Source organism: Diadema antillarum, unplaced genomic scaffold, assembly GCF_040938485.1.
Source record: "Diadema antillarum isolate AM-2024a unplaced genomic scaffold, OU_Dant_1.0 seq00001548_RagTag, whole genome shotgun sequence".
In the NCBI taxonomy this organism is placed as follows: Eukaryota; Metazoa; Echinodermata; class Echinoidea; order Diadematoida; family Diadematidae; genus Diadema; species Diadema antillarum.
Genome location: NW_027272277.1, coordinates 217,803 through 233,113, shown reverse-complemented (window position 1 = coordinate 233,113; position 15,311 = coordinate 217,803). Strand labels below are relative to the sequence as shown.

The window sequence follows — 15,311 nt, the reverse complement described above, 5'->3', positions numbered from 1 at the left end:
CAATTAAAAGACAGAACATCGATCATCGGTGCAAATATAATATCCAGAAATGATCTAGCTCGAAGTTGAAGGTCCAGCGTACTCTAATCTACGTTGAGAGTGATGTACTTTGGTGTTCATGGAATTTCCATCAAATTTGGTGTAATTCTTTTTTTTTAAGTTTTGGTCATTATGTTGCACAACTATAGTTGTTTAGTCATGATTATACCGTGTTGTATCTCCAGCCTTCATGATAATGATTATGTAGTAGAACATACTCACCTCGTTCGAGAAGCTGAGACAGGCGATCCCCTCGGAGAAGAAATCCAGACCAAGGATGGCGTGAGTGCACAGCGATTGGACCTCCCAGACTCGCACGTGTGCCTGCAGGTATGACCCGGAAGGAAACGTGGTGACTCGTGAATGTACATACAGACGTAATATGGCATCCATCACATAGCTTCGTTTGGATCCCTACATGGCAGTTCAACCCCTTGTGTGCTTTGAGTTCCGATTTACACACGAAACCCCATAGCATTGTACACACTGGCGAACGTCCCAGGTACAGAAAGGGTTCAGAAGTCGCGGAATATTTTCATCATATCTTGTGAAGTTCTTGTGGTCTGCTATCACATAATCATTATCTCGATTAGCAGGTCAGATTATTAAACGTCTTTTACTGAAGAAATAAAAAAGTAAGAGTACATTTTTGAGTTGATTATGTAAGTGTTGATTTAAGAAAATGTCCTTTATGAAAGAAACAACAGAAATAAGAAGTGTTTGCATCAATTCATCACTGTGTTCACTGGAAAGAGACATTTTCTTATTTTAACTTGTCAGTGAAACTACGTGCCTAGAAAGGCTTCCCATGCACGCGATGGAAGTGCATGTATGTTGTATTAGATATCCACCTCTCATATATATATGGTATATACATATTACCAACGCTGAAGTGATCATGAAATGCCTTGAATTAAAACACAATAGAGGTCTAACAGCGCCCATCTGACAGTTGCACAACAGAAACCAACAATTAATCATTATACAAGGCAACATCTACAATTTTCATCAAAAAATACTCGAGCCTAAAATGTCAAACACGCATTTCGTGAAGGTCATTAGCTGCAATGAAATGTATATTATTCATCATCATCCGAAGCAGTCAAACTACATTCTAATTTGACTAAGGGTGCATTTCTAATCGAAAATATTATTGGAATTAATGTACGACGCTGGCAGAGTAGGTGAGTTCACTACATCGAGGTTGAGACGAAACATAAACATTGTAAACAAGCACTTATTCATTCTCTCTCTCTCTCTCTCTCTCTCTCTCTTTCTCCCTCTCTCCCTCTCACACACATTACAGCCCTTTTTATGGGGGGGGGGGGGGGACTACTAAGGTGTTGGGTTTTTTTTCAAATATTCACTTTCAACGATAGAGTCAGATAATGTCCGTTTGTTTATTACTTATAAATAGACTGATTTGCGACCGGTTAAGTTTTGCAGTATGGCGCAAATTGAAGAGGGAACATAACTGAAAAAGCAAGCTATTTGGACAAAAAAAAAGAGAAAAACAAAACTAAGCATGAATATGTGTTCTCCAAAGGTCTATTAAGAAAAATGGTATGACTCGCTAAATGGGTATAAATCAGCGTTGCCTAACAACACATGCGCCAGTGACATGAATAAAATCTTAATTTCTCAAACTGTTTGTCAGTTTTAGTCATTTAACACTGATTCTTCTCTGTTTAAGTGCCTCTGTTGCAGATGAGTTGACCCCCAATCAGGCTCTTGAATGTCTGTTGAAACTATAGAGCTCTGTGCTATGTGTTGAGTGCTCAGTTCAAACACTCTGTGTTATAGAAATTACACTAATTGGCAGCTGTGCAAAATATCGTTGAGACACAATCAAACTTGGCAAAAAGGTACACCTACCGGTATTATAAATTTCAGAATGATGATAACGCAGGTTGGACTATTTCATTCAATACAGGGGCAAATGGTAGTAACAATGGACTGGATATCCGGACGGCTTGTCAGACTACGATATATCTTATCCGGTGTATTGGTGTGTGTGGTCGTTCATCAACAAATCTATAGCGGTGTATTTATAGTTACTAGCTCATTATTTCTGACGTCACGGCGTCATTCAGTAATGACAACTTCCCACACTCCACTGTTTCTTGGGTGCCAACAAATTCTGAATTCAATAATGGTATGTATAATATGCACAGATGCAGGGTGCTAAATGATCCGTGGAATACATTATTACTGAGGAAAGACTTTGTGTGTATCCCCTAAGGACGAAGAAATTAAAATCAAAATCAAAATCAAAATCAAAATCTACCTTTCCTGTAAATACAAATACAACCAAGCAGACAGTGCAAAATATTGAAACACCACACACGTTACAATGCTGTGTGAGAATGCAACAGACGTGTAAATAAGTGAAGAAGAGAAAAGGATATAGATACAAGATACTTACGCAGTGGCAAATCGCAACGTCTGAGGGCTACTCTCGTGGAAATAGCAAAACAAAACTCAATCCTTTGAATTTACAGGACATAATCGTATATTCTACAAAATCTGACACAACCCTATCATTGTATTGGAAATTGTTGTTGCGGTTGTTTTGTTTTTGTTGTTGTTGTTGTTGTTGTTGTTGTTGTTGTTTTCGTGAACCAGCACGGGAATCACTATCTCTTGCTGGTTTGTTATTTCTTTAAGAAATCAATTCACTATCCAATTGGCTTAGAATAAAACTGCGGAAATTAAACTGACGTCACTGATGTAACAGCAATTTCTTAAATAACTCTTTAGTATCCGCAATAACTACTGACATAAATGACACACACACACAAAATATTTCTATACATTAGTTTCTCGCAAAGCTTCGTCACCTTGGAAATAAAAGACATCGATTTGCTGACGCTTGTAGAAATACCCATACTACATCCAAGCTATGGTTTTATTTTGAAATGAAATAGTTGTTTTTCCTTTGTCTTTAGAGCATAATATGCGATAGCGACGGCTAACTGTTCGACAGTAAATTGGAATTCTTCTATCTTTATTATGAATTCTTCTTTCTTTTTAATAATTCATTCAAGTGTTATTAATCAATTATTTTAATCAGTCATTCATTAAATCAAGTAGTTGAGATTAAAACTTAATACCTTGATTCGTTCAAATGGTTAAGCTACGTTTGTATTCATTCATTTACTTATTTCTCATTCATCCATTCATCTATTTCATCAAGTAATTGATTGATTATTTCATTCATTCATTCATTCATTCATTCATTCATTCAGTCAGTCAGTCAGTCATTCGGTCATTCAAGAGGCTTGTCTGTTGAGTGCAGGAGCTGGGTATCTTACCGTTGAATCAGGGAGTTGTCCAGCCATTTGGCCCGTTGCCACGTACGCACCACTGGGATGGACAGCCATGCTTTGGTGAGAGAGAGAGAGAGAGAGAGAGAGGGAGAGAGAAAAAGTAGCCATGAATGAATGACTTTGAGACAGTAGGCATCATACTGAAGGTGCATTATTTGGATCTTGTAACGGCGGTAAGACGACAGGTGTAAAGACGTGTCAAAAAGATGTCTTTATTACATGAAACTTTCGTAATCTCGACAAAATATTACTCAAGAGCGACACGTTCTGCGTTGTTGTTTGGTCTAAATTATTCATAGAGCATGCAGAGGCACGGACAGAAAATGTAAGGTTCATGGTTTAAGGAGTCAATGCCATTTCAGTTTACTTATTTCAAGGGTACATGAAATATAATCTATTATCTCTAATTCGAGAAAGAAAGCTATAATTATGCCAAAGCTGTTCAAATTGCGACGCTTGTAGTAACGAGTAGTTCACCCTCTGACCAGTTCGTACCTCGTATACTGGTATAATTTTGTATCTCTATATTCATTTTTATTTTTTATTTTTTCATATCTATTTTATCTTACCGTCGCATGTGTAGGCCTATAAACTCATTACATCACACTGACATGTGTGTGTGTGTGTGTGTGTGTGTGTGTGTGTGTGTGTGTGTGTGTGTATCTCTACGGCAAGGGTACCTCTGGATGTCTTCGTTGTGACCGAGGTAGTGCCGCTGCTCGCCGAGGTCCCGGTCGAAGAGGATGGCGATGGCTCCGACGAAATAGAGCAGCTCGCCCGACGGCAGGGAGAAGAGGTTGTTTCTGGCGTCGAAGCCCCGATACCCATAGCTTTTGGTAGCAGTAAAAGGTTAAGGAATGGAGAGGAAAAATGCACATCCGGGGACCGTTTCATGAAACTTTTTGTCACTGATTTACACTGACAACTGTTAAAAGCTACTGAAATCCTTGCGTCTGATTGGCTCATAGCAAACATGTTGCTGAAGGTAATGAGACAGTAAAACGTTAAAATAATCAACAAAATCAATGCGCCCTTTGCGCACACACACATAACACGCGGTAGGACCTACGCGAATATTATGTGATACACACAAATGAATATGTGATACACACAAATGAATGTATATGCCTATGTTGAAAAATATGTGTACTTTGAAGTTGTTTGTATACAAACAACTTCAAAGGACACACATATTCAACAAATGCATTTATATAAACGCACACACAAAACATGTATATTGCATATCTCCTCATGCATTTGCATCTAATTGGTAAAGCATATTTTACAATTTCAGTCATACCAAACACCATAACCTACGGTACGTTTCCCTTAACATTGTGATAGTGTGGAGAATCATTTCAGCAAGGCAATTACATTACAAGACCTCTGACCGTTGTATCTGTAACTTCGAAATCTATTCCTTTTCAGATCACCCTAATATAGACATGCACACAGCAGTTTGTTAATAATTCCTTCAAACAGCCCCTTGATGATATGGTACACAGAGGTGGAATATTCCTTCAGATGACTGTGGGGTTACTATGCAATCATTATTAGTGTGCTGTACTACGCAAAATAAAATGTATTTGACGTTTAATCATACCTACACCATTTAAACACCTGAGGTAATAATCAGTCGTATCCTCAACATACCCTCTAACGAACCACACACACACACACACACACACACACACACACAGAGAGAGAGAGAGAGAGAGAGAGACACACACACACACACACACACACACAAATACATTTAAACAAAAAGGATACACCCAGTCCAGTTTGAGTTTCTTGGCGGGAAGTTTATCGCTGTGTTTGGGTCCGTCGTCTGAAGGCGGGAGAAACTCGCGTAGCTGACCGTGGATTTCGACGCTGACCGGAGCCGGTAGGAACTTTTGACCCTTGGTCTCTCTCTTCTCTTTCCGGCGGGCCCCGAGCGGCTTCTGATTCTTGACCGGTGACAGTCCTTCTTGACCATCGTCCGAGACGATCACTTCCGGTGAGTTCTGCAGCTGTAGGATGTCCATTGGGTGAATGAAAGATGTAAAACATAAATATTAAAAATCGATTTACAAATGTTACTTTTGTCACATTTAGCATTTGTTAAATTGTTTAAACGGATAATCAATAATTACATTTTCATATCTAAGAGCTCTTCTATACGTTGATGTCTAGCCAACCCTCCTTACAATTCAATACAAACGACGTGGTAAGTATAATTAATGATTCATGGCATGACTTTAATGTTTCAAGCCGGGAATGACATTGATTTTTGTTTGTAATGTTCAGGTAGTAAACACTTCAAATAATCATCCAATGATGTGCGTTTATTTTGTCTGACAAATCTATTCATTTCAATTTGACCTGACTTAATTAGTTGAAAGTACATGATTAATATCAGCAGAAAATGAAAAATCTATTACATGCAAAGGTGGTAGCTACATTTTAGCCTCATTGCTCAGCGATCAATATTTCATTTCTGATTAATCTGGTATTGCTCAATCTTGTACGAGTCAAAATTGCGTAAAATAGCAATTACTGTAGGTCCTACTTATGTTATTGTCGTTGTTCTTGTTTGGGAGGGAGTGTAACGATATGTATTTCATGTTACTGAAATATTTCCTCGACATAATACCATTAGATTTACCACGACATGTCGCGACATTCTGTTAATGACGCGCACGGCGTCCTACCTGTACGTAGGCATCGATCTCCGTGTTTACCTGAACGCGTTTGTCCAGTAGCCTCTGCTTCCTGTCGCGCAGGTTGTACGGCGTGCGGTCTTCGATCACGTGCACGCCACGACCGCGCCTCGAACCGTCGTCGTTGCCGTTCTGCTCCTCGAAATCCATCAGTTCGAGGCTCTCGTCCGTCGAGCTGCCCAAGCTGTTCGCCAGGGCGTTGCCGTTGTTCGTCTGGAAGGCCTTTCGCGGTCGCATCGGTGGAAGTGGATCTTCCTTCGACGGCAGAGCTCTCCTTGGGCTGGCAGGATAGGCTATAAAAAATACCAAACATCAAAAACAATATGACGAAAAACAGGTGATGGTGAATAGGGGAATACATGGTACCTTCCAGTGTGAGGTGCAGGCAGGAACTTCCTATATGTGGGGTGCAGATAAGATCACTTGAGACAAAGGACCTATCCATTAATACGAGGTGTAAAAGAGATCACTAAAGGCACGGGCCTTCCAACGTGTGATGAAGTGCAGGGCACTACGGACAAGGGCATGAAAATGCGTTGTAGGCCTTACAGCTGAGATCACTGATGGTAAGGACTTTGCAACGTGTGGTGCAGCAGAGAGCGCTAAAGGTAAAGATCTTTCAATATGTGGTGGAGCAGAGATTACTGAAGGCGGAACCTTTTACTGTGTGGTGCAGCACAGATCATTAAAGGCAAAGACAGTAAAATATGTGGTACAGTTGAGATCACAAGAGGCATGTAAGGATATTCTAATGTGTGGTGCAGCAAAGATCACTAAAGAAAATGGTCTTATGGTACAGCTGAGATCGGTAAAGGCAAGACCTTGCAATGTGTGGTGCAGCAGAGATTACTAAATTTAAGGATCTTTCAATATGTGGTACAGCGGAGATTACTAAAGGCAAGGAACTGAAAATGTGTGGTACAGCTGAGATCACAAGAGGCAAGGACATTCCAATGTCACTGAATGTGTGGTACAGCAAAGATCACTAAAGAAAAGGATCTTCCAATTTGTGGTACAGCTGAGATCACTAAAGGCAATGACCTTTCAATGTGTGGTGCCGCAGAGAGCATCAAAGGCAAGGACCACCTATGTGTGGCGCAGAAAACATCATGAAAAGGCCTTCCAATATGTGGTACAGCTAAGATCACTAATGGCAAGGAACTTTCACCGTGTGGTGCAGTAAGGATCATTAAAAGGCGAGGATCTTTCAATGTGTAGTGCAACAAAAATCTGAGGTGACTATCGCAATTTATTCCTTTGAATAAACAGTTTCTGAACGAGTGAAGGAAGATATCCAAAATATACACGACAGACGGAAATGGAAGCCCAAGGTTGATCACTGATTTATCCATTGAGACTGAGGATATTGCTGCGCATGACGGTTCCACACTGCTGTCACTTATAATTCATCACTACTGATCGGACGGTGTTGGTGCAGACAACTCGAAGTTTAATCTGTTCTTTTTACTTTTATTATCTTTAAGGATGTTTAATTTTTCAAAGATAAGTTCTGGGAAGCATTTCCTTTGCCAATTCTTTCTATTCAGCAAAAAATCAGTTGAGCTTACGCCATTACATAGTAAGTAAAGACTGCAGTATCGTCAGTTGTCTGACATCAGTCATTTTTAATATTTTGATGTGTCACAAGACAAGACAGAAATATAATGAGGGGGTTGTGCAAAAAAAATTAAAACATAATGCAACTATGATATACTCCACCTGTGTTATTATCGCCACTGGTTATTATGTTACATTTTTAAAACCAAATCGCAATGATTTTCATTCTTTTTTCATCCCTGTCGCTTTCGTCGTCGTCGTCGTCTAAGTATGTTTCTACTCACCTCGCTGTACTTCGGGCTCATCTGGCCGTTTCCACCGCTTCTCCTTGTACCTCTTCCAGTCCTGGTACATCGTGACGTACCGACCGACTTTCGCCATCGCCGGCTGCCGCTGTGGTCGTGGGACGTCGTCGAAGATGTCGTCCACCTCGAACCTCTCCGCGGCTGGTGGTTCGGGATCCTCGGACTCGCTTCGCGCCTTGCCGAGATGCGACGACCGCTTCAGCTGCTCTATACCGCAGGCGATGAACATGCTGTGGTCCCGGAAGTCGCGAAAGAGTTGTGTGAAACTGAGGACCTAGAGGGAAAGGATTAGTTGCCATAGAGAATAATGCAGTACCAGGGAAGCACTTGTTACATAAATGGTCGAGATCAATTGATATCGTACATGTAACGTCTGCGTATCACTATAGAAACAATAATTGTATTTGCAGTCGACCATGCAGAGACTGGGATGTTGGGATTAACAATCTTGTTTTGCTCGTGCAGCGCGTTGTCACCAAGAAGAAACACATTAATGATCTAAAAACAACAACAACAATATCTGTCGAGGTCTTTTTTTTCAATCCATACCTTTACACTTTTATTTAAAAGAATCATTCTCCAAAAAAACCTATTACGAACAGTTCGCCAGTTTTCTGAGCAAATATAATTATTTTGAACTACATAAAGTTAGATATGCGAGAAGATTGCAATATGAAACCTCAGTTGCTGCTTGAGATATCATTCCCTGAGCAATACCAGTGACTTGTCATGCTAGGAAATTGATGAAACGAGCATGGCAATGAAGACAAAGTAACAAGGAATGTAACTGTTGCAGGAGTGTTCGTACTTCTTGATATAACCTAATCAAGTGTCTTTCAAAATGTAAAACACAGCAGCAAACATACAAAAAACAAAAACACCAACTTAGATTTCAATTAGGTGTCCCTTACCTCTTCCTCAGTCCTCCACGTGAAGAGTTTCCGAACAGGTGGATTTGTAAGCATGATTGCTGGACTCATGTCCTTCAACACATCATCGAAACACTGCAAGGTTTTGGGGTTCAGGAGAATCTTTGCCCTGCTCGACCGATGGGTGTTGCTCACAATTTGGATGACCCGTGGTTTGGCCCACTGCGCAACCAGCGGATCAATGGAAGGGTTCTTGGAAATAAGGTTCAGTGAGTGCCGACGTGCAATGTTCCCGAACCTACTCTTAGGAAAGTCCTCCTCGAGGACATTAACAGTGTTGCTCGTGCTATCTTTGGTAAACAGATTAAGGTCCGATCCTCGAAGTCCGTTTGACGGCTTCTCCGTGCGCCAGTGCTTTTGCGTGTGATCGGCTCTCCCATAAGGCGTCCGGTCGTTGAACTGGCCACTGGCACAGACATAAGCGCGTCCGTCAACAAAGTCCTCGACGCTTTGCACTTCAATACCGGCAAGGGAGTATATCTTTCGCACGCCGTAAGGCAACGAGACTTTCCCCGTGAGAAATGCCTTGAGGACGTCCATGGTGGCGTACTTGCGCACGCTGAGTGGCAGCGTGACGCCTGGGAAGTGTTTGTCGCCATTGCGGTAAAAGGTCACAACCTTCGTGGTGAACCTTCCCTGCTTAGATTGCTGCTTCTTCGGGGGCGCTTTATTGAGGCGTGTCTGGGGCGGGGTGAAGTCGAACATGGCGTCGCCGCGGGGAGAGTAGTCGTCCTCCTCCGCCACAGGAGGACGACGGGTTCGGGTTGGCTGAGGCTGCTGGACGATGTCGTCGTCCTCTTCGTCCTCCCAGTCTTCCTGATATCCAATGTCGTCACTTCCAGAAGACACCTATTGTGAATACAAAACAGGTAGTGTATCTCATGAAGGAATTGAAACATCATTGCTGCAGTCCTTTCACACATGACATATCGTACACGTAATGGCCCGAATTCACGAAGGTGGTACAAATGAAACCATGGTTTAAACCATGGACAAAAACCATGGAGCGCCAAGTGTCGCACGGAATATTTCGTTACGAAAGTGGTCATTTCGTCGACAAAATGACCGTTTCGTTAACGAAATTATCATTTCGTGGACGAAATGTTCATTTAGTTACAAAATTTTGTCATTTCGTCACAAAGTAATCATTTCATCGACGAAATGACTGATTTCGTAACAAAATATTCCATGCGACACTTGGAGCTCCAAAGTTTTTGTCCATGGTTTAGACCATGGTTTCATTTGTACCACCTTCGTGAATTCGGGCCCTAGTGTGTAACGTATAATCAACAACACTAAAATATTACCTGCAGAATGTAACTTCAGTTGGCTCATGGTTGGAGTACCAAACAAAACCATGTTAATGCTTATCAACCTCCATGAATGCACTTCGTCAGCGAGAAAAACGATTTTTTATGCACAATATTTTCCCTGCCTAAACACATAACTGCAGTGCCGTTCATAAACTTCTAAATCCTGTGAAGATAAAACAGTTGATAAGTATGTCTTCTCGGTAGCTGTCAATATGTGCTTCCATTTTCTGACTTTATGCCAGCGTAAGAAACATGAGGGTTGAAAACAAACTAACAGAGAAGAATTCCCAAACGAAATAATAGCATAGCAACATAATCATGGTCGGTATACGTGCCATTGATGTGGTTATGAAGAGGACTTAGCCAATGTAGCCAGACAAAGTTAGAATAGCGTGACTGCGATATCTTATCGATAGAGATTTCTTCTCGATAGAGAGCCTCTCGGGTGAGAATAATCGATACCGATATCGATCCAACAACAATGTGTTGCCTGGACCAGGAAGGCAAAGTATGAAACAACATTCCCTGCGGACAAAGGGAGGTGGCATGGCTGCTGTAGGTTTATCGATACGCCGTTGTTGGCACATTGTTTTCGAGTGAGAAAGGGAAAAATCATGGAACGGGGTTTGAGTGCGAGCTGGTCTCAAACGGGGAAATGGCTTTGGCCATCATGGACCAACAGTACCATTCTGGTAGGAACAGGTACCAGCGAAACCGATCGCTGGTATATTTGTTGCACTAACGTATAGCTCCTCCCTCCTCTCTTTTCCTCTCTCTCCATCTCTTTCTTCCTCATGAAACGTGCAAGTGTTGCTGAGACTACGAAGTCAGTGACCACGAAGGTTCTTTGATACTACTCAGTGGATTATGCGCAGGATCCGAAGGCATTTGTAATTGTGACCGTGCACCTCAAAACGAACATAAAGTCGCACACACTGATTTTGCGTGAGGACTGAAAATAAGTGAAATGGGTCAACCTAGCCAAACTTGACTTTTTCATATTTTCTGAAAGAGCGGGTCTTCTTTTACATTATGGTAAAATTTGGTATCATAAAACGGGCAGGAAAATGTGTTTTTTTAGCAGTTTATCTCGAACAATTTTGGTAGAATAGTGTGATTAGGTGTGTCTTTAGAATCCCTTTTTCATTTCTGAAAAACCTTGTCCACACTCTTCACTTTCAACTCTAATAACTTGTGAAAGGATGGTGCTACTGCTTTGAAAGTTGGCATTAATTATGGACAGAATGTGTTAATGAGGCATGCTTAATTTCAGTTTAATCTGATAATCCCTTCATTGTTGTTACTCTGGTGGTTTACTTCCTGTTTTTTGTCCCATTCATCGCAGAGCCAGCACGGTTTGGTAAAGATTAAGCGCTTGAATAGACACTGCACTTCAGAGCCTCTTTTCTCAGTTCCCACTTTTCCTGAGTTTGTGCTTCTTTCCAATATTTAGATAGATTAGGAGAGTCCATTTGATTTGAGTTATACATCATTTTAAAGCTTGAAGTCTGCTCTTTCAGAATATTGTCTTAACTAAAAATTCATGTCTGGCGACTTTTTGTTTGTTTTGAGGTGCAGGGTCACAATTGCAGTCTCTGTGAACCATTACCATATTTTCAGCTCTCTCAGCATTTTTATACAATGTATCGACCTATCGATATATATCCGTTCATCTACATAACTTTTCTGCACACTTTAAAGATCATGATTCGACGTAATTATGTCACTGCGTGTCATTATTTTGGGTAATTTCTCGGAAAGTAGCAATCTAATCCGAATAATGTAGGCTTAAGATATTTCAAGGCGTTTTTCTCTTTTCTCATTGACCCTTGACCACACCAAGCTCGGAGTCCCCCACCCCTCCACACACACACACACACACACACACACACACACACACACGTTTACACAAACGTTCTGTTGCAATCTCTGTATATCAAATCAAGTATGATAGTAATTGCTTGATAGTAATCGCTCTGATACAGAGGCCCTCCTTGATGTAAAATTGTGAAAATGAAGTGAAGATGGAAAATAACCAAAATATAAACTTTTACAGGAAATAGTTCTGGGTCTCTGATCCTTTTTCCTGAATCAGTGTAATACATTATACAAGATGCAATAGCACTAGGTACTAGATAGCACTAGATAGTATAAAGTAAAGCACACATTAAAAAGGACAACAAACAAAACAGCACGGCTTGGCCACTGATAGAACTTAAATCTATTCTGAATTTTCAGATATTTTCATTCTGTTGATTTCAACAATTTATACAAAACCAATGCTGAAAAGGATTGGATAATTATGGCTATATTGTGCTAATATCATATATGCTTAAAGTATGTATATTAGTACATTTTTTTTTCTAATCACGTAAAGTGTCATTGATTATATTACCACCCCTTCTCTGTCTCCGCCATATTGAAAAATGTCATGTTTTTCCTTAACTTTTATATGATTTTGCACTTGCTTGAAAAAGAACAGACCACTGTAGATGACAGGTTTGTATGTTATCATCAACCCATGAGTAGTACAGGCTGCAACGAATACTTAGTATAAGAGAGAGAGAGAGAGAAAGGAGGAAAGAGACGGGTGGGGGGGGGTTGTGGAGGAATAGTAAGGTGAGGTGACATTGAACATCTCATCAGCCTTTTATTGAGTGGTATACCAGTGGACAGCTTGTGGCATAAGGAAAATACAATACATCCTATGTAAATTTATTATACGCATAAACAAAGACAACGATAGCGACAGTAACGTAGAGCAGTAATTGAATGACGGATATATTCAGTGGCACGCAGACGCTGACAAAGAGGTATAGATAGCAGCAAGGACAAAAGTAAGGACAAAGACAAAGGCATTGATAAGATGAACAAAACCAAAAACATATGGCTACTGTTGTGTATTATACAGAAGAAACAGTGGACGAACCGTAAGACGGTGCTGCACACGACATTATCGACAGAAATGAAATCTTTGGTGCTCCGACTAGAACTGAAAAGATGATGCCGATATTGAAGTACAATGTCGACTTCATCTTTGAAAGCATTTTGGCTACTTATGTCGTTCATATGTCATTTTGAAGAATCCCATATTTTGATTGACAGTTAGCTTAACCGAGATTATCTTCATTTTTTTTTCAAGTGTTATCATTATGCTAAACAAAATATGCCAACCCATCGGGAGTGTGTTGGTGAAATCTATACAGATATATCATTACATTGAACCAATCGATTCACAATCACATTCTTGTGAACTAAATTGAATGAATGAATGAATGAATGAATGATTTATTACCAAATTTAAGTTAAAGTTTACAATCACAGATAATTTATACAGTCATTGCGGATACAATGATAATAATACAATTAACAGGAATACAAGACATGAAAGTATAGAATCAAACTTATCAACAATATGAATATTAAAGTACAAACATATTTAAATTGACGAGGTATTTCTCATCTGAAGAGGTTTGAATGCAGGAGGGAAAATGAAAAGATTATATGCTGTTAGTAGGAGATGATTCCGGTTGACAAGAACAACGGGTCAGGAAAGAACCCTTTGCGTCTTTCAAGACAATGAGATACATCAAGACAATTTCTGATAAATGATCGAAGATTAAAGGATAATTTACCTCCCCGTCCCAGATGCACTTGGATGTGAATATCATATTTTGGATAAAAATTATCCTCCAGAATATAGTGATTGGTTGAAAGAGCTTCACGTGATTGTTGTGTAGGCATTTCAGCTATCATGTCAGAATATTGGTATGTTTGACACTCCATGGCGTACTATTTGCAAAATGGCGTTACTTTTATGACGACATTTTGCAAAATATATTATTTGCAAAATGATGAGAGAAAGCATTTGTGACATCACAAAGCAATTCTGATATTGCGCACTCCATGCTTCGTGTAGTCACTAGTGAAATGTAATAATTTCTAACAAAAAAATAATTGTAACATCACAAAGCACACTCTGACATCGTGCGCTGCTTCGTACAGTCAGTGTAAGAACCCTCCACAACACTGCATCCGCCACTGATGACAAGACTTCTCGCCCCTCATTTTCCCCTTCTTTTGTTTAAATTTTTGATTCAAAATGTAAAATAACCACTAATAAACTCTGCCTAATTTCGAGTTTCTGGTGAAAACTATAGGCCTCGGTGCCTCCAAAAGTACTATTCACTGAGGGGCGCAGCCCCGAATCGAATAGTGCTATTTTGGAGTCACCTCTGCCTATAGATTTACGACCATTTTCACGTGTTAAATGTAACAAGTATCCCGTTCCCAAAATTTTCACTTTTATTGCATGGATACTAAAATAATATAGTAAATCGCAAAACTTGGGGATAAAGTAGTGTGCAAAAAGCACAGTTTCTGACTATTAGAATGTAATTGAGCATGTCATGTACTATAAAAACACCACTTTAAAGAAATCAAGATGAATGCTATTTACTTTTCTTGTCATATTTGCCTATACTTCTTGTTTGTTTCTATGTGTGTTTTTCTTTTGTGTGTTTGTTATGTTACATTTCAATTAGACAGGAAGGTTTTGGTATCATGTATTTCATTATGGCTCTCCTGTAAAATCCGTGAGGATATATACATAATATTTCTTTTGTTGTTGTTGTTGTTTTTGTTTTTTTGCCTTTTTTTCCTTATCATATTATAGCGATCATTAATTCTCTCGTATAACAGGAAAAAGTCCCATAACGATACTAGTTACTTTGGGGTAAATGTTCGTAGCGCATAATTCTCACTTACTTAACGAACCTCCCAATTCTCATATCCATTTATACGTCACGCCCGACAAACATACCTCGTTTACGTTATTCCATCACAATACTCCTCACCAATCATCTTGATCAACACAAAGTAAATCCAACACGGGTGCCATAAGACGACAACGCTGAGTCTGTTTGAAGATAATTATGATATCCTCGATATTTTGTCACTCTGATAATGCTCGTCCATATTTTCCTGCCATCCTCACAACAAACTCTGTATTTCCGACATCCCCACGTTTTATGGAAAGTAAACTCTTAAAATGACTTCAGGTCTGGTAGGCTGATGGTCGATCAATGGAGCTTCCTTGAATCTTGAAATGGAGAAAACAAAATCGTGTTCAAAT

At 39.9% G+C, this 15,311-nt stretch overlaps 1 protein-coding gene across 1 annotated transcript in view; it reads right to left on the bottom strand.

Annotated features, from left to right (window-relative positions):
* The window catches only part of LOC139710616 (echinoderm microtubule-associated protein-like 2), a 49,896-nt gene that overhangs the window by 14,052 nt on the left and 20,533 nt on the right, over positions 1 to 15,311 (bottom strand). Inside the window, exons 2-9 of the mRNA XM_071622540.1 lie at positions 8,847 to 9,713; positions 7,915 to 8,209; positions 6,095 to 6,366; positions 5,142 to 5,383; positions 4,049 to 4,198; positions 3,354 to 3,423; positions 2,465 to 2,491; positions 262 to 363 (exon numbers count right to left, since the gene is read on the bottom strand). Coding sequence (XP_071478641.1) covers positions 262 to 363; positions 2,465 to 2,491; positions 3,354 to 3,423; positions 4,049 to 4,198; positions 5,142 to 5,383; positions 6,095 to 6,366; positions 7,915 to 8,209; positions 8,847 to 9,713 — 2,025 coding nt within the window. The remainder of the gene's footprint in view (positions 1 to 261; positions 364 to 2,464; positions 2,492 to 3,353; positions 3,424 to 4,048; positions 4,199 to 5,141; positions 5,384 to 6,094; positions 6,367 to 7,914; positions 8,210 to 8,846; positions 9,714 to 15,311) is intronic.